The sequence below is a fragment of the Tamandua tetradactyla genome, chromosome 6, assembly GCF_023851605.1.
Source record: "Tamandua tetradactyla isolate mTamTet1 chromosome 6, mTamTet1.pri, whole genome shotgun sequence".
NCBI lineage: Eukaryota > Metazoa > Chordata > Mammalia > Pilosa > Myrmecophagidae > Tamandua > Tamandua tetradactyla.
Window position 1 is genome coordinate 62460734 of NC_135332.1, and position 24902 is coordinate 62485635.

The window sequence follows — 24902 nt, forward strand, 5'->3', positions numbered from 1 at the left end:
GGTATAAAGTATTTGTAAATAAAAATAAGTTAAATAGATAAGAGGATTGTGGGAATATGGCAGAATAGGCAACTCCAGGACACAGACCCTCCATCAGAACAAGTATTAAACAAGCAGGAATTGTCTGAAACAACTATTTTGAAACTCTAAAAACAAGAAGAACTCCCACATCCAGGGAACAGCAGGAGGAAAAGGCTGATAAATTACAGAAAAGAATAGTAAATTGCTCCCTCTGTGCAGTACCCAAGCCCCTCTCTCACAATAGGTTGCCATGGGGTCCAGTCCCTGGCTAGCTCGCTGGTGACAGAAAGGGATGAAAAATCCTCTTCTCCAAGACCAGGAGTGGGCACAGCTGATCACTGATCACTGCTTTTGATTAGCAATTTGATTATTGGGATCAATGGGAGTCCAGCTCTGAGGACAGCCATTGTTTCAACCCACCTAGACAGAGGCTGTGCTTCAAGGCTGTAGGGGACAGCTGGCTGAAGGGCTGGCCAAGAGAGCTCAGCTCTGGGGAGCAGTGGAAGATCTTGGCAGCCTTCCTGATGGCCCCTTCTGGGCACTACTGAGCTGTTCTCTGCCCCATTCATGTGCTTCAGCAGGAAAAGACATGCCCCACCCTCGAGAATCTGCCACCCTGACCAATACTGGTTCAGACAAGGAAAGGAGTGTAAGAAACTACAGGGGTGGGTGGTGCCAGCATGGCTCAGTGGCAGAATTCTTGCCTGCCATGCCAGAGACCCGGGTTCAATTCCTGGAGCCTGCCCATGCCAAGAAAGAAAGAAAGAAAGAAATTACAGGGGCAGATAGTCTGAGGCAAAGACCTGCCCTGGCAGCCTCAGACACCTACCTGGGAGACGGAAGAATGTCTCCTATGAAATAGGGGACAACCAAACTCCTATAAACATGGAAACTCCAAAACAGTTAATAAGCAAAAGCCAAGGACAAGACAGAGGCCCAGAAAGACAGGCAAAACCTTGCAGACTGCATTCGCCTCAGGCAAACCTTCCTGAGAGGAGGGCTGAAGCTCAAGAAAATCTCTGTTATCACCACTGGTGAGAAACAAACATCTCAGGGAATAAATTCCAGAGCTAACATTTTTAAATATTAAAATGCACAGCATGCAGCAAAAAGAGTACAAAACAAAGAAAGAAGAAATGATTGATGGCCCATCCACAGGAAGAGAATAAAAATCCAGAAAACACCAATAAAGACAACCAGAATGTAGACATACCAAACAAGTCTTTCAAAAAAGGGATCTTAAAAATGCTCAGGGAGATGAAGGAAAATACAGGGAAAGAACTAAAGGTTATCAGAAAAACAATGAATGTGCAATATCAGAGTCTAAGTAAAAGAGACAGAAATTGTAAAAAGGAACCAAACTACTGGAATTGAAGACCACAACAACTGAAATGAAAAATGCCCAGGAGGGTTTCAAGAGCAGATTAGAGCTGGCAGATGAAAGAATCAGTGAACTCAAAGACATGACACTTGAAAAGAAGTTAGGCTGAGGAGAATAAAGAAAAAAGAATTATAAAAAGCAAAAATAGCCTAAGATACTCCTGGGGCACCATTAAGCATATCAATATACATATTATGGGAGTCTAAGAAGAAGAAAGAATGGGGCAAAGGAATATTCAAGGAACCAATGACAGAGAATGTGAATGCGCACATCCAAGAAACCCAGAGAACACCAAACAGTATAAACACAAAGAAAAACACACCTGGTCATATACTGATCTCATTATCGAATACAAAGGACAAGAAGAGAGTTTGTTTTTGTTTTTTTTTAAATTGTAAGCTTTTTATTTTACAATCATTTTAGATTTCCAGAAAAACTGTCAATGGAGTATGGAGAGTTCCCTTATATCCCATATCCAATTTACCCTATTATTAACATCTGACAATAGGATGGTATATTTGTTACAATTAATGAACCAATATTGATACAGCATTTATAACTAAATTCCACATAGTATTCAAAATTCCCTAGTTTTTCCCCCCATGGACTTTTTTCAGTCCCAGGATCCCATCCGAGACAGCACAGTTCATTTAGTTGTCCTGTCCCTTCAGGCTCCTCCTGGTTGTGACAGGTTCTCAGACCTGGGACTACAAGGGAAGTCCAAGAAGAGAGTTTTGAAAGCTGTAAGAGAAAAGCAATGTGATATGAACAAGGGAGTCCCAATTAAATTGAGAGAAACTAGGAAGGCAAGAAAACAGTGAGCTGAAATACTTGAAGTGCTGAAAGAAAACAACTGCTGACCAAAAATTCTATATCTGAGGAGACTTTCTTTTCAAAACGAGAGATTAAGACATTCCCAGATATTCAAAAGCTGAAGGAGTTCACCGCCACTAGACCTGTCCTACAAGCAATGCTAAAAGTTCTTACTGAAAAGAAAAGACACTAGATAGTGGTTCAAAGTGGCATAAAGAAATAAAGACCTGTAGCAAAGGTAATCATTTGGGTAATTACAAAAGCCAGTATTTTTTTTTTGGGGGGGGGAGGTTTAATCATGAACCTTTATGCGTTAGTGGTCACCAGGATTTCTCAACAGATTTGGATTTGAGACTCTCCATACCTGAGTACTACAGAGATTGCTGAAGGCCATGTCCTTCCTGGGTTATAGAGATCCTTGTGGGGCAGCTCTGGCCCACACAGCTCTGCGCTTCTCCCTCCTCACTAAAAGCCAGTATTATTGTAGTGTGTTGTTTGGTGTGTAATGTCACTTCTTACTTCTTACAGGTGCAAAAATGAAATTGCATAAAAAACTGATAAATCTATGGTTTTGGAACATACGATGTACAAAGATATAAGTGGTAACAAGTACAAAAAAAAAGACGGGAATGGAAAGATAAGAGAAAAGTGCACGTATATGCTATTGAAGTTAATTTGTTATCAAACCAAATATGACTGTTATATTTAGTATGTTAAATATTAATTCCATGATAACCACAAGGAAAACAGATGAAAAATATATCTGAAAAGAGGTATTTTTTCAGATATATCTGAAAAAGAGAAGGAACTCAAAATGTTACAATACACAAAAAATCAAACAAATATAAAAGCAGGCATTAACAGAAGAAAGGAGAGACAAAAAAGGTATAAGACATACAAAGGCTAAATAGCAAAATAGCAGAAGGAAGTCCTGCATTATCAGTAGTGATTTTAAATGTAAATGGATTAAATGTTCCAGTCAAAAGGCACAGATTGGCATAATGGATAAAAAAACATGCCCCAACTATATGTTATCTGCAAGAGACAGGTTAAATTCAAAGATACAAGTAAGGCGAAAGCGAAAGGATGGAAAAAATATATACCATGCAAGTAGCAACCAAAAGACAGCTGGGTTAGCTATATTAATATTAGATAAAATAGACTTTAAGTAAAAACAGTTTCGAAGGATAACGGTCATTACATACAGCTAAAGGGGACAATTCAACAGATACAACAATTATAAATATATGAACATGAAGCAGATACTGATAGATTTGAAGGGAGAAACTGAAAGGTCTACATTAATAGTAAAAGACTGCAATATACTACTTTCAATAATGGACAAAACATCTAGTCAGAAAATCAAAAAGGAAATGCAAAACTTGAACAAAATTCTAAATCAACTATAGCTTACAGACATATATAGAACACTTCCCCAACAAAAATAGAATACATATTCTTCTTGAGTGCAGATGGATCATTCTTCAGGATAGACTATATGTTAGGTCACAAAAAGTCTCAATACATTAAAAAATATTGAAATTATACAATGTATGTACATTCTCCATCTACAACAGAATGAAGTAGGAAATCAATAACAAGGGGAGAAATAAACTCACAAAAATGTAGAAATTAAACACCACACTCTTAATCAATGGGTTAGAGAGGACATCACAAGCAATAGTAGGAAATATCTTGAGGCAAATGGAAATGAAAATACAACATACCAAAAGTTATGGAATACAGTGCAGAGGGAATTTTATAGCTCTAAATGTTTACATTAAAAAAGAAAAACTTGGGCGGGCCGCGGTGGCTCAGCGGGCAAAAGTGCTTGCCTGCTATGCCGGAGGACCTCGGTTCGATTCCCGGCCCCAGCCCATGTAACAAAAAACGGAAAAACAAAATACAATAAAACAAGAAAATGTTTAAAGATGTTTCCCTTTCTTCCTTCCTTCCTTCCTTCTATCCTTCCTTCCTTCTCTCTGTCTTTCCTTTAAAAAAAAAAAAAAAAAAAAGAAAAACTTCAAATCAGATATCTAACCTCAAAATTGGAAGAACTGGAAAAAGAAGAGCAAACTAAATTCAAAGCAAACAGAAGAAAGGAAATGACAAAGATAAACTCAAGATAAATGAAATAGAAAAAGAAAGAGAATCAACAAAACCAAAAGTTGGCTCCTTGAAAAGATCAGTAAAATTGACAATAAAATAGTTCTTCACTAGACCGACAAAGAAAAAGAGAGGCTATAAATAATGAAAATCAGAAACGAGAAGGGGGGCATTATGACTGACCTGGCTGAAATAAAAAGGGACTATAAGAGAATACTATGAACAAATGTATTCATTATCTAATAAATTATATAAACTTGATGAAATGGACAAATTCTTAAAACACATACCTACCTACATTGACTCAAGAAGAGACAGAAGATCTCAACAAAGCAATTACTAGCAGAGATTTAATCAGTATTCAAAAATCTCCCAACAAAGAAAAGAGCAGTACCAGATGGCTTCACAGGGGAATTCTACCAAACAGTCCAAGAAGACAACTTCAATTCTGCTCAATCTCTTCCAAAAAACTGAAGAGAACAATACTTACCTCATTCTATGAGGCTGATATCACCCTCATACCATTCAGATAAAAATACCACAAGAAAACTATCGACCAGTATTTCTTTAAGAATAGATATGCAAAAATTCTCAACAAAATACTAACAAACTGAATCCAAGAGCATATTAAAAAAATTATACACCATGATCAAGTGTGACTAATTCCTGGTAGGCAAGGTTGGTTCCCACATGATCATCTGAAATGATGCAGAAAACACATTTGACAAAATCTGGCACCTCTTTTTGATAAAAATACTTGTACACTTGGAATAGAAGGAAACTTCCTCAACATGATAAAGGGCATATATGGAAAGGCCACAGCTAACACCCTAGCTAAGTGAAAGACTGAAAACTTTCCATCTGAGATCATGACTAAGACAAGGATTCCCACTGTCACTACTATTATTCAGCATTGAATTGGAATTTCTTGCCAGAGCAACTAGGCAAGAAAAAGAAAAGACATCCAAATTAGAAAGAAATAAAACTTTCCCAGTTCACAGATGACATGATCCCATATACAGAAAATTCTGAAAAATCCACAACAAAGCTCCTAGATCTAATAAATGAATTCAGCAAAATGGCCAGGTAAAAGATCAACACCCCCAAATCAATACTTGTGTGTGTGTGGTAAACAATGAACAATCAGAAGACGAAATTAAAAATATTCCATTCACAATAGCAATTAAAAGAATGAAATATCTGGGAAAAATCTAACCAAGGATGTAAAGGACTTTTACACATAAAAACTATAAAACACTGCTAAAAGAAATCAAAGGTCTAAAAAATGGAAGGATACTCTGTGTTCAAGGACTGGAAGAATAAATAGTGATGTCAATCCTAACCACAGCAATTTATAGATCCAACACAATCCCAATCAAAATAGCAGCAGCCTTCTTTACAGAAATGGAAAAAACGATCACCAAATTTATATGGAAGGGTAAGGGACCTCAAATAGCTAAAGGCATCTTGAAAAAGAATAATGAAGTTCAGTATAAAGCCACAGTAATCAAAACAGCATGATACTGGCACAAGGACAGATATACAGACCAATGGAATTTAACTGAGAGCACAGAAATTAACCCTCATATTTATGACCAATAGATTTTTGACAAGGGGGAAAAAACCACTCAAATGCAAAAGAACATTTTCTTCAATAAATGATACCAGGAAACCTGAAAATCCATTTGTAAATAAAAGGAAAATGACCCTTAGCTCACATTTACACAAAAATAAACTCAAAATGGATTAAAGACCTAAATATAAGTCCCAGAACTATCAAACTCCTAGAAGAGAATGTAGGGAAGTATCTTCAGGACCTTGGTTGGGCAATGGATTCTCAGATGTTATAACCAAAGTATAAGCAGCAAAAGAAAAAATGGAAAAATGTGAACTCACCAAACTTAAAAACTTTTGTGCCTTAAAGAACTTTATCATGAGAGTAAAATGACAACCCACACGATGGGGAAAAAAATATTTGGAAACCACATATCTGATATAGGCTTAGTATCTAGAATATATAAAGAAATCCTTCAACTTAACAAAAAGACAAACAACCCAATTTAAAAATGGGCAAAAGACTTGAATCTCTCCAAAGAAGATATACAAATGGTCAGAAAGCCCATGAAAAGATACTCAACATCATTAGCTATCAGGGAAATGCAAATCAAAATCAAGACCACAATGCAACACTATTCCATACCCATTAGAATGGCTGCTATTTTTTAAAAACAGAAAACAACAAGTATCGGTGAGAATGCAGAAAAACAGGGACAATGATTCATTACTGGCGGCAATGTAAATGGTACAGCCGCTGTGGACCTCAGAAAGCTAAGTACAGAGCCACCATACAGCCCAGCAATTCCCCTACTAGGAATACACTCCAATGAGATAATCCAATCAGTTGACGACTTTTAAGGGAGAAGAGAGACTCTCACTTCTTTAGCCAGCGAGCCTCTCCTATGGAGTACATCCAAACCCTTCATTGGAGCCACCAGCTTCACAGCCTGCCCTATGGATTTTGGACCCTTCCATTCCCACGGCTGCATGAGACACCTTTATTAAATTTCGTATTTACAGATCTCTCCTGTTGTTTCTGTTTCTCTAGAGAACCCTGACTAATGCAATAATGGATGGTGATGATGGTAGCACGACATTGGGAACATAATTAACAGCTCTGAAATATGTATATATGAATGTGGTTTAAAAAGTAAAGAATTAAAAATGTTCAAAAAATCCATGGAAGTATACTACACAGTGAGCCCTAAATTAAATCATGGATTATACTTAATAGTACAATTATAAAAATGTTCTAACATCAATTGTAACAAATGTTCCACTCCAATGCAAGGCATTAATAATAGGGTGGTATATGGGAATTCTGTATTTTATGTATGATTGTTTTGTAATTCTACAACTTCTCTAATAAAGGAAAAAAAATAGTAAAATAAATGAAAGGACTTGTGAATTCACAGGTGAATTCTACCAAACATTTAAGGAAGTAATAATATTAATTCTATAAAATTAAAAGGAGGAAACATTTTCCAATTCATTCTGAGATGAGCCTTTCTCTTATACTAAAACTAGAAAAAGACATTGCAAGAAAAGAGAACTATATACAAATATCCCTCATGAACAAAACAAGTCGTAATGAAATGTTAGCAAACTGAGCCCATTAATATATAAAAGAGTATTAATATTCGATTCCTGGACCATGCACCCCCCCCCCCCCCAAATAAGAGTGTTAATACACCATGAGTAAGTGATGTTTATCCTGGAAATACAAGGCTAGTTTAATATCCAAAAGCGAACAATCTAAGTCACCATATGAACAAACTAAAGAAGAAAAATCCTTATGATGATCTCAGTAAATTGAAAAAAACAAACAAAAAAAGCATTTGACAAAACTCAATATCACAGGCGGGCCACGGTGGCTCAGCAGGTAAGAGTGCTTGCCTGCCATGCCCAAGGACCCGGGTTCGATTCCCGATGCCTGCCCATGTAAAAAAAAAAAACTCAATATCACTCACCAAACTAGACATAAAAAGAAACTTGATTAAGTTGATACAAAAAACCTATAGTTAACATCATCTTTGATGTTGAAAAACTGTATCTATCCCTCTAAGATCAGGAACAAGGCAAGGATTTGTGTTCTTACCATTCTTATTCAACCTTATAAAAGAAGTAAAAAACAGATTGGAAAGGAAGAAATGAAAATGCCTCCATTCCTAAATGAGATGAGTCTACCAAAAAAAAAAAACCTCCCAATTTAGCCAGGTTACAGAATACAACATGTGTATATGTGTGTTTATTTAAATCATATTTCTACATACTAACAAAGAAAAAGGAAACTGTGTAAGCTATAACGAAATATAAATCTAATACAGCATGTACAAGATCTCCATGCTGAAAATTACAAAACACTGTTAAAAGAAATCAAAGAAGACCTAAATAAATAGAGGTAGAGCTATTATAATGAAGACAGTGGTACATTAGTGAACGGATAGACATATTAATCAATGGAAAAGAGAGCCCTGAAATAAATCTTTGCTGATTTTTAGCAACAGTACAAAGGCAATTCAATGGAGAAGTAACAGTCTTCTCAGTAAGTGGTGCTGGATCAACTGAGTATATGGAAAAAGAGGGCTGTCAATCCATACCTTGTGCCATATATAAAATTTAACTCAAAATGGAATACAGACTGGAGAAAAACTTTTCAAATCACTTCTCCCATAAAAGACTTTATTCAGAATGTAAAAAAAAAAACCCCTCAGAACTCAATGATAAGAAAACAAACTATCTCATTTAAAAATGGTCAAAAGATCTGGACATACCAAAGAAGATACATGGGTGGCAAATAAATGCATCAAAAGATGCTTAATAACATAAGTCATTATGAAAATTCAATTTAAAGTTATAATAAGATACCACTACATACCTATTAGAGAGTCTACAATCGAATAAAAAATTGACAATACCAACTGCTGGTGAAAATGTGAAGCAACTAAAACTCATACACCGCTGCTCAGAGCATGAAACAGTACAGCCGCTTTGGAACAGTTTAGTAATTTTTTAGATAATTAAACTTAGAATATGACTTTGTAACCCTATTCCTAGGTGTTGACTCAACTGAAAATTTACATTAACAATTTGTATATGAACCTTTACAGTGTCTTAACTGCCAACAACTGGAAACAATTTAATTCCCTTCAAATGGAAAGTTGATAAATTAATTATGGGACATTTCTACAATGGAATATACTCAACTAAAAAGAAATGAACTATTGGCAAATGAATCTCAAATGCATCGTGTTAATGAAAGAAGCCACATTCCAAAGGCTAAATTGTGTACCATTCCATTTATATGACATTCTGGAAAAGGCAAAACTATGGACAAAAACCAGATCAATGGTTGCCAGGGCCTAGGGGGAAGGGGAAAGAATGACCACTACAAGAGGCATGTGAAAACTGTGGGGGTGAGGGAACTGTTCTAAATCCCAACTGTAGTTGTTGTACACTGTATGCTTTTGTCAAAAGCTACATAGTATATACTAAAAAGGTGAATTTGGCTATATGTACTTTAAGCATACCTTAAAATACACACACATATATATTTTTTCTATCCTCTATCAGGAAATTTTAAAACCTTACATTTCTTTAAGACTTCAATAAACTTTCACAATTTTCTTATTCACGGTCCACATACTTTTGTTAATTCTTAATATTTACTTATTTTTGGCTTTTGTAAAGGGTAACTGGTGATTACCCTTTACGAAACAAAGCTGATTTTTACACATTGTTTAAACACACACCATGAAATAAGCATTTTTTACCTCCTAATTCTTTCACTCTGTATACTCTAACCTGTCTTTTACTTTTCTACATAGCACTCAGTGTTGTATTTATTTATTGTATCCCCAGTGAAAGAGCTCCCTAAAACAGTCGGTAGGGGAGTTTACTACATTTTACAGCTTCTCAGAATGAGGACTTGTCAGGCTCCTGTATCTGTATTTCCACATTTTAAGATTCATTACATAGATCAAGACAACTGTAACTTATTATAAAACGCTCCTTTTCCTGACGTAAAATAATGCTCTTTGTCCCTATTTTTGCCTTGAGATCTACTATATGACCTTGGACTCGTGCTCTTTTTGTTTTTGTTTTGGTATGCATTTAGTTGAGTATCTTTGCCCATACTTGCACTTTCATTATTTGTTACCTGGCTTGAGATTTCTCTCCTGTAAATAGCATATGGTTGTATTAGGCTTGATCTCTATTTAATAGGGATGTTAAAAGTATTTATAACTGCTCTACTTGGTGTCACATGTTTTCTGATTTTTCAAAGCCTTACTTATTAATTTCTTTTTAAAGATGGATTGTTGTCTGCTTTCATTTCTCCTAATGCAGGAAACTTGTATCTGGTTTCAAAAATTTTCAAAAAACAAATACTTTAACTTACATTTCAATGTTTATCAATCTTATTCTCATACTATTTATTCTTAAAACAAAGAGGTGGGATGTAAAATATATGCATATTCAAAATCACTTGAAGGACTTTGAGAAAACCCTGACACTCTCTCAAACATTAGGGACTCTCAAGTCAACAGGCCAAGCCCTTGATCTTAAGGCTTGCTCTTACGAAGCTTATTTTGGGAGCGAGAAACTAAACCCCACCTATAGTTATACCTAAGAGTTACTTCTAGAGCACCTCTTCTATTGCTCAGACGTGGGCCCCCCTCTCTCTCTAAGCCCAACTCTGCAAGGAAAATCATTACCCTCCCCCCATATGGTACATGACATCCAGGAGTGAAAGTCTTCCTGGCAATGTGGGACATGACTCCCAAGGATGAGCGTGGCCCTGGTACTATGGGATCGACAACACCTTCTTGACAAAAAGGGGGTTATATAAGGTATCAGTGGCTAAAATCAGAGTTCAAATAGAGTCAAGAGTCTATTCTGGAGGCTACTCTTACACAAGCTTCAGCTAGATATTGCTAATTAACAGTTTGCCAAACCCCAACCAAAATCATTCCTATTAATCCTAAAGAACACCTAGGGCTTTATCCGAGATTCTACAAAAGATTCACGCACTAAGATTACCTTCCAGAAAACTATAAGTTCCAGATGGCTCCTAGGCCATAAAAGTCCAATAGGGCCAGCCTCTCCAAGAATATCAACTGGTTCCACACCCCTGTTCTAGTGTGCTAGCTGCCAGAAGGCAACACACCAGAGATGGATGACTATTCCGTGAGCAATCACTGATTGAACTAATAACTGATGGTTTCCAGTGTTTCTCAGGATAGTCTCCACCTAAAATTATAACATGAAGTCCATAAATTAAGGAATGCCACCCAGAGAGAAGCAAAAGGAATTGTGAGAACAATAGTGAAGACGAGTGTAAAGAGCAACAGGTACAGAATGCGGGAGGACAAAGGCTCCAAGACATCTGTCTGGGATCAGGAGACACTGATACGTTACTCAAGATGTTTCTATATATTGAAGAAGAGTTATAGTTCTGTTGAATTAATGTCGGTCACTGCAAAATGGGAAAATTACTACCTCCAGGGAAAATAAATTATATAAGGAAATGTGATCATAGAGTAAAGTAAATACTGAACACTGATATGACAAAAAAAACCCACGCTGGTTTAATTTCTATTAGAAGATGAGAGAGCATTTAGATGAGTCAAAATGTGTCTTTTCGTGGCCTCTCTCTCCAGCCAACACAACAAGCAAACTCACCACCCTCCCCGTGTCTACGTGGGACATGACTCCCAGGGGTGTGGACCTTCCTGGTAACATGGGACAGAAATCCTAGAATGAGCTGAGACTCAGCATCAAGGGATTGAGAAAAACCCTAGAATGAGCTGAGACTCAGCATCAGGGGATTGAGAAAACCTTCTCCACCAAAAGGGGGAAGAGTGAAATGAGACAAAGTGTCAATGGCTGAGAGATTCCAAACAGAGTTGAGGTTATCCTGGAGGTTATTCTTATGCATTAAGTAGATATCACCTTGTTATTCAAGATGTAATGGAGAGGCTGGAGGGAACTGCCTGAAAATGTAGAGCTGTGTTCTAGTAGCCATGTTTCTTGATGATGATTGTATAATGATATAGCTTTCACAATGTGACTGTGTGATTGTGAAAACCTTGTGTCTGATGCTCCTTTTATCTACCTTGTCAACAGACGAGTAGAACATATGGAATAAAAATACATAATGGGGGAACAAATGTTAAAATAAATTTAGTTTGAAATGCTAGTGATCAATGAAACGGAGGAGTAAGGCGTATGGTATGTATAATTTTTTTTTTTCTGTTTTCGTTTTATTTCTTTTTCTGAATAGGTGCAAATGTTCCAAGAAATGATCATGATGATGAATATGCACCTATGTGATGATATTGTGAATTACTGATTATATATGAGGAACGGAATGATCAAAATAAGAATGTTTGCATTTATTTGGTGTCTTTTTGGTATTTAAAAAATTATTAAAAAAAAAAATGTCTTTCCTTCCAGGGATGAGCCTGGTCCCAGCACTGTGGGATCAATAACACCAACCTGACCAAAAGGGGAAAGACAAGCATAACAAATAAAGTATCAGAGGCTAAGAGAGTTCAAATAGAGTCAAGAGGTTACTCTGGAGATCACTCTTGAGCAAGCTTCACTTAGACATTGCTACCTCTCATAGTTTGTCAAACTCCAACAAAAACCATTACTACCAATCCTAAAGAACACCTAGGGCATTATATAAGAGTCTACAAAGGTTCCATGTACTAGGGTAACTTTCCAAAAACCTACAACCTCTAGATGGGTCCCTGGACCAGTTAAGTCCTGAAATGCAGAGGGGCCAGCTTCTCCAGAACATCAACTAGCTTCATTCCCGTATCGCATATTATCAACAGCCCCTTCCTACGTGAAAAAGTTAGAATGAGCATAGCCCAAATACTCCTAAAGAGTGGGAGAAAAATCAAAGGTGATGGTGGAGTTACACAGAGAAAGTAGGGTTTGACAAATGAGTATGATTACTGAATCATTATACTGATGTTTCTTTTAGTGTCCAGTGTCTTTGAGCAGCTAGTAGTAAAGACCTAAAAATGTGGAACTGTGACCCATACCAAACTCTAAAATTTGTTCTACAACTAATTGTTGTGATGTGCTTTGAAATTTTTTGTTTTTTTTGTATACGTTATTTTTCACAAAAAAAGAAAAAAAAGTGATGATAAATGCACAACTACATGTTGATATTGTGAACTACTGATCATATACTTTGGACAATTACATGGTATGTGAATATACATCAATAAAAATAAATAATTTTTTTAAAGTGTCTTCCATAGGAAGTCTACAGATAATACTTGAAGAAAATAAAATAAAGAAATAAAGAACAGCTTAAGCTTGTCATTTATTAATATATAAGAAGAAACAGATAAAATGTGATTTCCTCCAGAATGGGAAGGAGTAGGACAATTATCTCAAACGTTGCTGTACTATATCATTTAATTATATTTTCCAAATACTTTAATAAAAATTTTAAAAGTTTCCATAATCAAATGTCTGACAATTTCTGATCCTGATATTAAACAGATTATTCTGCATTATTTAATGGTCTAAACCATTTAGATAACAGGAATTATCTAGTTCTTAAGATTTGATAGACTTCACCTGTAAAAATTATTTGGGCCTCACGTCTTTGAGAAATAAAGGTTACACCTGTCAAACATTTATCTATTTTACGGGTCTTTTCAGAAAACCAACTTTTAGTTTTATTTAACAGTTCTACGAGAATATACTTCGTTCCAATACATTAACTTCTTTCACTTTCTTCTTATTTTAGCTCATTTTGTTGCTGTACCTTTAAAATCCTTTTTGTTTTCAAATTATAAAACGGCAAAACAAAAAAGTTCAAAAGAAAATATACAGCTCAATAAATTATCATGAAAAGATGTCATTTATTTACCTTGTTGAGTAAAACACTTAACTCAGCTATCGATTTTATTAATAAAACATTTATAGCTGTGAATTATTTCTTAAAATAGTTTTTCCCAAAACCCATACATTTTCATATATGACATTTTGTTGTGGATAATTTCCTTTGTTTCTTTTTTTTAAATGCCTTTTTGTGAAAAATAACATACACAAAAAAACTGTAAAATTTCAAAGCACATCACAACATTTAGTTGTAGAACAGATTTTACAGTTTTGTATGGGTTAAAAGTCCATCATTTTAGGTTTTTACTTCTAGCTACTCTAAGATACTGGAGACCAAAAGAAATACTGATATAATGATTCAGTAATCATACTCATTTGTCAAACCCTATCTTCTCTGTATAACTCCACCATCACCTTTGATCTTTCTCCCACTCTTTAGGGGTATTTGGGCTATGCCCATTCTAATTTTTTCATGTTGGAAGGGGCTGTTGATAATATGGGATGGGGGATGGAATAGTTGATGTTCTAGAGAGGCCGGCTCCTCTGCATTTCAGGACTTATCTGGTCCAGGGACCCATCTGGAGGTTGTAAGTTTCTGGAAAGTTACCTTAGTACATGGAACCTTTGTAGAATCTTATATATTGCCCTAGGTGTTCTTTAGGATTGGCAGGAATGATTTTTGTTGGGGTTTGGTAAGCTAAGACAGGTAGCAATGTCTCTAACTGAAGCTTGCTCAAGAGTGACCTCCAGAGTAGTCTCTCGACTCCATTTGAACTCTAATCTTAGCCACTGATCCCTTGTTACACTTCTCTTTCCCCTTTTGGTCAGGTTGGCATTGTTGATACCACGGTGCCAGGGTCAGATTAATCCCTGGGAATCATTTCCCACACTGCCAGGGAGACTTTCACCCTTGGATGTCATGTTCCAACTAGGGGGGAGGGCAATTATTTCACTTGCAGAGTTGGGCTTAGAGAGATAAATGAGAGAGAGAGAGGCCATATTTGAGCAACAAGAGGTCCTCTGGAAGTAACCCTTAGGCACTCCTGTAGGTAGGCTAAGCTTCTCCACTACATGCATAAGCTTCACAAGAGTAAGTCTGAAGATAAAGGGCTTGGCCTATGGATTTGGGTGTCCCTAATGTTTGACATAGTATCAGGGGTCTCCATAGAGATAAAGTATAATAGTTCTATATATTTTCTCCCATCCCTCAAGGGACTTTGCCAATACTTCTTGATTATCTGCTTAGTATACTCTGGGATGTATCCAGACATTACATTAAGCTATACAGGATTAAAGGCCCTCATTCTTATTCTGGGCTCCATGTGTTTGTTTGGATTGTGTAAACAATCTGTCCAGACAGGTTGAATTAGGTCATGTGCTACAAAAATTTAGGTTCTGGACAAAATAGATTTTTCTTCTTTTGGTCTCAAAGAGTAGATGAGGTTCTAAAATATAAACATTATCTTCCTTACCCCTGCATTCTGAATTACCTTTATTCCAACCTAATCAGCTTCATTCTTATCTCTAAATACCAGGTTATACATATATGAAACAGCCTCTCAAAATCCAAAAATAACAATTATCACTTTGGACTAAATGAAACTGCTATAAGAGTTCACGATCCAGGCCCCTGTTTTCTTATAAGTATTTTCTAAATGAGACCCATACAATATTTGCTCTTTTGTTTCTGGCTTATTTTGCCTCACCAAATGTCCCACAGGTTCATTCATAACGTTGCATGCCTCACAATTTTGTTCCTTCTTGTAGCAGTACACTATTCGATCATTTGTATACACCATCGTTGGCCAATCTACTTCTCAGTTAGTGCATCCTTCGGCCACCTCCATTCATAGGGCATCATCTATAATGTCCAAGGTCAACAGTCCATCAATATTCTCAATTTTAGATAATTTCATTGTTCCCAAGAAAAAGACAGCCAATAAACATACCCTCACCAAACAGAAAATCTAAACCTCCCCTTAACACTTGTCCCTCCCCCCATTATTTACCCCTGGTGTTGCTGTGGTACTGTTGATGTTTCTTGTTAAAGATAGCCCTTAGCATGTAACAGCAGTATTCCCCCATTCCCTGAACTTATCTTTGTACAAGATTCATACCTTTGTAGTAGTTCAGGAAAGAACTTACTTATATTTGTAGTGTTAATCAGTGGGACACATGGGTCTATACAACCCCTTTCAATAATATTCATCTTCAACATGGTAATATTACTTATAGGCCCACTAGTGAACTGTTACAGATAATCTCCAAAGAATCTATAATATAAATTTGGACTTCCTCTTCCACAAAACATCCACATAGATGAATAGTTATTAATCAAAACAGTAAGAAGAATTCATTAAACACACCCCACAAAAGCTAATCCATTTGGAAATCTTTTTATTGTCAATTACTTGTCTTAACTGCATTGTGATCAAAGAATGTAGCTTATGATTTATTCTTTTCAGACATGAGATTTTTTTTGGTGACAATATAGAATTTACAAATCAATTCTGTAAATAGGCTTTCAGATATAATGGGAACTAGTACTATAAATGCATTTTTCAATTCAAATTGGCTAAATTGTATTAATCACATATTTATATTTATGTACATTTTTCCTTCCAAATTCCTATTGTCAAATTCTGAGAGAGGCATTCTCCTTGTATTTCTAATAGCTTTTTTTTTAAATAGTTGAGGCAGTGTCAGTGGTGTGTGTGTGTATATATATATACATATATATATATATATATTATCTGTCCCTCCTGGATGACTGTTTCATACTATTTCTCTTAAAACCTCATATCTCTCCTCTCTCCTCACTCCCAGCTGCTATCTTGCTTTGCATTTCTCTGAGAAAACAGAAACACTGTCACAAGCTCTTTCTACCAACCACAACTACCTACCTGCAGACACTCAAAATCTGCTTGCGAACGGATAGAGAAATATGGAAAAAGAGAACTTGCTTTCTCTCTCTTTTTTAAAGAAGTGGGAAAAACTTTGGCATCCTTAATGCTGATGATGGGAACCTGTAAAAGGGGAGGGAGAAAACTCACTCATGACCTGAGAAAGCCAACGCTTTAAGACTCCTGAGAAGCTTGGAAGAGATGTGACCTTCCAAGGAATCAGATGTGAAGGAATCGGTAACTCTGGGCTTTGAGGGAGGGTGGGCACAAGAGAAAGGATGGCTGGTAAATTAGGTTCAGGGAGCTAGGGCAGTTCTGATGGCTTCTGATGGCTCAAGCTGTCAGCAGAGGCATAAAGGGTGGCTTAGGGACTCAGAAATTTGAACCATGCGGAAAAGGTGTGAAATAGTCATTGTGGAGAACAGGGTGATAATCTCACTAGGGAAACAAGGTAGGACAGGGAAGTAGGGTTAAGAGTAGCATCAAGGCTTGTGGTCACCAAAGTATAGTAGTACCAATCTGTTGTGATGTGTGACCTCTCCAGAAGCACCAGCAACCCAAGAAAGGGCATGGAAACAGGTAAAATCCTGATGCATCCACAGACGCATCTTTATAACAAAAGGGACCAGGGCTTTAGGATGTTGACAAGAGAATATGGAAATGACAGACCAAGAGAGCTAAAACTATATGGGGAAGAAAGAACAAGGAGTATTGCTAATGTGCAGGGAAAAGTAGAGCTAATGGGGTGGGATCCAAACAGGATCCAAGAACCTGTTCAGTAGAGTTACTAACTAAACTAAAAAGATGAAAGCGCACTACTTTCATACTATTAGAATTTCTGAAATACTATTTGAAAACTAAAGTAATTTCAAAAGATGGCAAAGACCAAGGGGGTGGCCACAGGTAGAGGTGGCCAGGTGAGAAAAGGTTAAAGACTTATGAGATAGAGCTGCTGGACTGTCCAAAACCAGGGTTATGGCAAGGCTTGAGGCAGAGAAGCAAAGGGTGTGTCAGGCACAAAGCCATCTAGGAGTGAGGAGGGAAAACAAGAAGAAAGCTGCTTAGAGTGATGGGGGAGGCAGAGGAGGTGCCATTTTTCCAGGGGGCAAAGGAGTCCTGGGGTTTGGCAGGTACCCTGGGAGTAAGGGCACAGATCCCACCTTCCAGTACAGGATTTGATTCATGGAGCCTATGATGGTTTGAAAGGATGTATGTCCCCTAGAAAAGCCATGTTTTAATCAAAATCTCATTTTGTAAAGGCAGAATAATCCCTATTCAATACTGTATGTTTGAAACTGTAATCAGATCATCTTCCTGGAGATGTGATTTAATCAAGAGTGGTTGTTAAACTGGATTAGGTGACGACATTTTCCACCCGTTTGGGTGGGTCTTGGTAAGTTTCTGGAGTCCTGTCAAAGAGGAAACATTTTGGAGAATGAGAGATTCAGAGAGGGCAGAGCAGAACGACATAGCCATGAGAAGCAGAGTCCACCAGCCAGCGACCTTTGGAGATGAAGGGAAATGTCTCCCAGGGAGCTTCATGAAACAGGAAGCCAGGAAAAGAAGCTAGCAGATGACGCCGTGCTCACCATGTGCCCTTCCAGATGAGAGAGGAACCCTGACCGTGTTCGCTATGTGCCTTTCCAGATGAGAAACTCTGACTGTGTTTGCCATGTGCGTTCTCACTTGAGAGAGAAACCCTGAACTTCATCGGTCTTCTTGAACCAAGGTATCTTTCCCTGGATGCCTTAGATTGGACATTTCTATGGACTTGTTTTAATTGGGACATTTTCTCAGCCATGGGACTGTAAACTTGCAACTTATTAAGTTTCCCTTTTAAAAAGCCATTCCGTTCCTGTTATATTGCATTCTGGCAGCTAGCAAACTAGAACAGAGCCACCTCCACTTCAGCAGGCTCAAACCCCATGCTCAGTGGAAAAACAAGTTTCAGTTAAAACATGGAGGAAAAGAAAACATTTAATGAAGACACTGAACATATAAGGAATTTTGTACATTATAGAGTGAAGGTTACCCAAGACAAATGAAAAGGGGTACGATGGAAAGAAAGCACTGAGCATAATAGAATTGAAAATGTGACTAGCAGACAAAACAAATCAAAACATGGAGAGGTGGTAGGCTTCATTCTATGACTTCTGGAAGATGGCAGCCTGCAGTCAGAAGGCAGAATCTGCCTTTATGCCCCTATAGGTCAACAGCAGGGGTGGATGCCTATGAACAGACAGAATCTGGCTGGGTAGAAAGTCATGTGAGGCGGGCACAGGAGGCATCAGGAGCAAAACAGACGAGTCATGTGGTGGAGACGAGCCCAGCCTACAAGCTGTAGCCTTTGCATCACGTAGTCTCGGGTAGTTACATACAGGGCACAGGGCAGAGGTCTCAATGTAATTGCACTGGCTTTCTAAGGTGTCATTTTGCAAATGAGAAAAGTCTGATACCAGTGACTCTCTCTCTATTGAGGTCATCTAATTTTACCCTATCCACCAAGTTATGTAAGAACATGCATATGTCTCTTTTCAATATTCCTGTCAGGCTCTGAGTGAACCCCTTCAGTCTGAAGATTCGAGACTTTCTCCAGCTCAAGTTAACTGAAAAAAATATTATTTCTTTCATGGATTCTGACAGATCCTATACATACCATGTTTCCTGTGCTTTCTCTCATAATTTTCAACTGTTTCTCTCTGGTTCTGCATTCTGGAAGACCTCCTTGAGGGGGTCTTCCAATAGTGTCAATTCTGTCATTTCACACTCTTATTGAACTTATTGAATTTTTGCAATCAAGTTTACGTCTCAGCTTTCATTTACTCGATCAACAAATATTTACCCAGCAATTATGTGCCAGGTATACTCTGCATTTTACTAAAGCAATATCCCCTAGAATCTCAAAGACAACATAAAAATTTAGAAAAAATTAAGCTCCCTGCTGTTTTCTGCATTAAAAAAGCAAACATTCCTGGAGCTTGCAAATGCCAAAAAAAAAAAAAGCAAATAAACTGTTCAGTGGGGTCGTATGCTCTGAATTCTCTTAAGCTACTGACTCTGTTCAGAGGCTGGTGACAATGGGTTCTCTGCTCACCTTTATAGGGAGGCTCTAGTCAGATCAGCAGTAGTGGCTGGAATGGGACTCCACCCACCCAAGAGTGCTCTGTAGTATCCCAGTGGTAGCCCTACTTACAGAATAGAAGCTGCTGAGTGTGCGTTTTTTTGTTTTCACTTATTGTATCAAATTTTTTAATATATGTGCAATCAAAACTATCAACTAATTCTTTTTAACATTCACATGGAAGCTTATTCTTGTGGTTAAGAATGTGTCACACTGCTTGGTTCGGAATCCTGGCTTGGCCTTCTTACAATCTATATTTTCTCGGACAAATTATTTAATCCTTTGTGTCTCAATAAAACAGGGACAGTAACTCTTTACTTTACAGGACTATTTGTGGCTGTGGATTAAGTAATATACGTAAAGCATCTAGCCCAGTGCCTGGCATTAATAATGACAATATCAGTAATGACAACAACAATAAGAACATGACATGCTGATAAGCCACAGCCCTCTCCTGCCTTCCTCTGTAGCTGTACAGTTGGTTTGGAAACCCAGTAATGGGACAACATTTATCCCTGTTAATAGATTCAGTTCCTCATTTCAACCTGTCAAGGATTTCAAGAATCGTTTCTTTTCAACAGATTCTGATTTGCAATATTTATTTTCCCTCCCAGTTTCATAGCATCCACAGATTCTACGTGCATGCACCCCACAACTTCATACGCGGTGATCGACGTGTTAAAAAGGCACATGCCCACTGGTGTGCACACTTGCAGCACACCCTGACAAATCTAACTAACCCCAACATTAATCGGTAGTCCAGACAAATTTTTCCGTACACAGCCACAAGGATATCCTGGAAGACTACAGAAGGCCCTGTGGATATCCTAATGCTCTGTTAAACACAGTCTACTCTATTTCCTTTTATTAAGCCTAAAGTAATACGTTATTCTTAGACTGCTCTTTCGACAACAGATTCTAGAATCTTTTGTGGCATGTATATTAAGTTCAGATGTATGGAGTGTTTTCCTCTTTTTAAACTTAGAATTATACACGTCAGGTTGTCCCCAATCTTCTGGAATCCCCCCTCCTATATAATACTTCAAAGATATCAATTAGGCAGAGAGGCAGCAATCTCAATTTTGAGCATGTCACTTGTTTGGATGAGGAACTTCGGATTCAATTAGAGAAAGAGGGTGCTTTCTCCAATTTCTTCACCTAGGGAGAGAATGCTTTTCTGCATCTAAAGATCACTTTTCTTAATGGAGACAGAACCAAATACAAGAAAAAAAAGTTGATGATTCTTCTTTCTCCATCACCCAACAATTTATCAATGGCCCCAGCCATTTCTTTGACTTTGAACCTAAGAAAAGGTTATAAAATTTAAACTTTAAACCTGAGCACATTTTGGATTTTGAAACTGTCCCCACAGATAGATCTATGACAATCTTCTTTTTCGCTTCAGAGGACCTAGTATATAATAAATATTTAAACAAAACTGTAAGGAGCACATGGATAGTATACCTTTTAATTCCTTCACACTACCCTTCAAGATCCAGTCACCAAAAGAGCCTTTTCATGATCTGCAATTTGATGAAAAGCAGATACAGCAAATCCTCTGATTTCTGAAGATCATGGAACTATTTCATAAGAACCTTAATAAAAATTATTCAAAAACAAGGAGAGTGGGCAAGTTATTATAAAAGTGATTCGGGTTCTCACACAGCACTAAGAACACTCAAGTTTAAATGTAGTCTTGTGGTGCAATAATGCTAATGCATTCAAAACCAGTATTTTCTGGTTTTCAAAAAGAAAAAAAAATGTCTCTCCTTAAGCCACTGTGTCTAAAGCTACGGGTCAAATGAATGATGCTTCAAATATTTATTTCATTCCAACCCACAGAAAATAATCTAAACAAACAACTCAATACATCTTTTTACTTTTGTTGTTTCCTTTTGCAAAGCATTTAAATCAGAAATATTTTATAACCTTTCTTTTCCCAATGAAGCATCCACTTTTCCTATACTTTCTGTTGGCTTTTCCTGCTAGATTTAGAATCTAATGTAATAGAAATCTGATTATACTGGCTTGTGGTGGAGATTAAATGTAGATAAAAACTAAATGCTTTCTAACCTAATAACATGAATTACTGTTATAAAGCAACAAACATACTTATCAACTTTCAATGTAAAAGGGCCACACTTTCTATTCCAATCTTAAAAACTCTTAATTGTTCTACAATGATTTACTATTTTTATTTTTTTATCTTTTCAGAAAAGAAATGTAGAACAGATTGAGGTATTAAATACAGAACAGCTGAGGTATTAAAAAACACTCAAATCCATTTAAGAAATGCTGAGTATTTTGTGTTCTGACATTTCCAATTACCTTGAAGCATGCATCTGTAAGCAGATTCAGATATAGCATAGATGTGTGGAGGCATCTCATGACGTTTCTTCCCTCTGTACATTTCAATAATATTTTCAGAATAAATTGGAAGATTCTTGTAAGGATTTATGACTACACAGAAGAGTCCAGAATAAGTCTAGAATAAAAATAAAATACAGTGTTAAAAAAAGCACAAAACTGCAGGTGTCAGTCGAAGGGTCCAATCACAAGAGAAAAACTATGTAGAATTAGAACAGGGGACCTTTTTCCTCTGGATAATTAATCTATGCCCCAAATTAAATCTAGCCTGAATTGGGCAATTTTCTATTGTGAACTATAGTCACGTCTCCCACAGATAATTTTATTAAGTGGCACTATCCTGAACTCAGTTCTCACACCTGTACCATGGAAATAATGATATATGCTTCACGACTTAGAGGGTTATTCACCTTTGACATTCTCTCATGTACACACAAGGCATAAAAAGTTCATTAAGGCAGTTTAAGACTCCACATTGCAATTAACCTTTAAAGTTGACCTTTATCAAATTTGGATGTAGTAGACAAAGAAGAATATCCACATTTATCTGAAAAGGCTATTAATACATTCCTTCCTTTTCCAACTAAATACGTTTGGCTGAATTTACATCACATACTTCAACCAAAGCTATATATTGCAACAACTGAATGGAGAAGCAGATAAGAGAATCCAGGTATCTTTTCTTAAGATATTAAAGAGATTTGTAAAATGCAAACTATTTAGTGAAATAAATAGTGTATTTATTTTTTCTCTCTCTCTCTTTTTTTTTGGAAAATACAGGTTTCTTGTCTTTTCTGTTTTTTTTACATGGGCAGGCACCGGAAATCGAACCCGGGTCTCTAGTATGGCAGGCAAGAACTTTGCCCACTGAGCTGTGTGGCTCACCCCTGGTTTTTCATCTTTTATAAAATTATCTATGTTAACTCATTATGAGTTTACTGTTATTTTTTAACAAATTAATAATATCAATAGATATAACCTATATAAGCAGAAAGCTCTCTGGGGTCCTCAATAATTTTTAACCAACACTAGTCTAGAAGATAGAAAGGAAACCTTCCTGATCAGTAAGTGAGTCATTGCTTAGACTATGACTACTCATGACTTTTTTTTTTTAATTTACATTGAATAATTTTTTAGAATAACCTACAACACTGACTCTGGGAACTTTGGGAAAACAAAAGCAGTTACAATTGCTGCCAGATGCCCCAGCCCTCTGAGGGATGAAAGACATTTTGAAAGGATCCTCAGGAGCATCCCTTGTATTTAAGGGGCCAAGCAGAACAAACTGAGAGCAGGAAGGCCCTGGAAAGGCTGGAGGGCTGACGGTGTTCACTCCGCTTCATGGTCTGCTCCCCAGGGACCATGGAGGAAGCTCAACAGCTGTGGTTCATGAGAACTGAACAACTGGCAACTGCCACCAGAAGGCACTCTAGAGATCTTTACATTGTGACTACTGTAGTTACTGATACTGAAACAGAAAATGAAGGGCAGCCCCCCAAAAAAGAAAGTTAAGTCATAAGAACCTCTCTAGCAGCTCTCCTGGCATCTCCCTTCACTCACAGGGGTTGAAAGCACTTCTTACCTAGAATAGTTATTTGCCTCATAAAAGTGAAGCACAGTGCTCTCTTTGGTAGCACATATACTAAAATTAAAATGATACAGAAAAATTAGCATGGCCCCCTAAATATTCATTGAGATGTATAGTTAGAATTTTTAAACTTTACTATATATAAATTATCCTCAGTAAAAAAGAAAAATATTGTGGTTACCTCTCTTCGGTTTTTATATTAAAAAAAAAAAAAAGTGAAGCAATAGCCTGTGATTTAAAGGGATTAAAAAAAAAAGAGAGAGCCCTGCCCTGGGCTCACTGATTTGGGCTCTGCTAATGTCTGATTTGTGAACCTGGCCAGATGGACGTCTGTCCTTTGCTCGCCTGAGGCCAGATGACTTGCCCTCCCTTGTTGACCACTCAGACATACGGTGTATCTTAGGGAACCCTGCCAGCTCCTGGGCTTCTCTGATCATCCACAGCATTTACTCCCAAGCAAGTCTCTTGTCTATTTACTCCAGTCTCTCTCTGCCATTCAAGCAGTAAAAAGGCAATGAGAGTTAATAAAAATAAAGACTTTACTAATAAGAGTGAGAATACTAAAGAGAGGTAACCACAATAATCTTCTTTTTTGCTGAGGATAATTTATATATAGTAAAGTTAAAAAATTCTAATTATACATTTCAATGAATATTTATGGATACAACCTCACTTTTTCATTTTAAATCACAGGCTATTGCTTCACTTTTTTTTTTTTTAATATAGAACACTTCACAAATTAGCGTGTCATCCTTGTGCAGGGGCCATGCTAATCTTCTCTGTATCGTTACAATTTTAGTATATGTGCTGCCGAAGAGAGCACTGTGCTTCACTTTTATGAGGCAAATAACCACAGGCTGCCCCTCCCAAAAAAAAAGCTTCAAGAAAGTTCATATATGCAAACATCCCACACCATGTATACCAGTCAAAAGTGACATTTTTAATCAGAAATAATTCCAACATGTATGTCTACCATGTCTCAGACTCTTGTATAAGGAGTAGGATTACCAAGATAAATAAGACTCACAAACATGAATATGTCGTCAAAAAATAAAAGTTAATCATCAGTATCCTGGCTAGCTAAAGAGGGGAAATAATAAATGTTTAAGGGGAAACAGAGTGCTTAGAGGGCCAATTTCTAATCACCTAGAAAAGAACTGATATTGTACTGCTTCT

At 37.0% G+C, this 24902-nt stretch overlaps 1 protein-coding gene and 1 non-coding gene across 5 annotated transcripts in view; both read right to left on the reverse strand.

The window, feature by feature from the left end:
- The window catches only part of MYH10 (myosin heavy chain 10), a 176560-nt gene that overhangs the window by 127160 nt on the left and 24498 nt on the right, over positions 1-24902 (reverse strand). For all 4 annotated transcript variants that reach the window (XM_077165944.1, XM_077165942.1, XM_077165945.1 and 1 more), the window contains exon 3: positions 22100-22256. In XM_077165944.1, the coding sequence (XP_077022059.1) occupies positions 22100-22256 (157 nt within the window). The remainder of the gene's footprint in view (positions 1-22099; positions 22257-24902) is intronic.
- LOC143689128 (U6 spliceosomal RNA) lies at positions 24443-24549 on the reverse strand. The gene has a single exon (XR_013178595.1). It is a non-coding gene; the product is annotated as a U6 spliceosomal RNA (small nuclear RNA).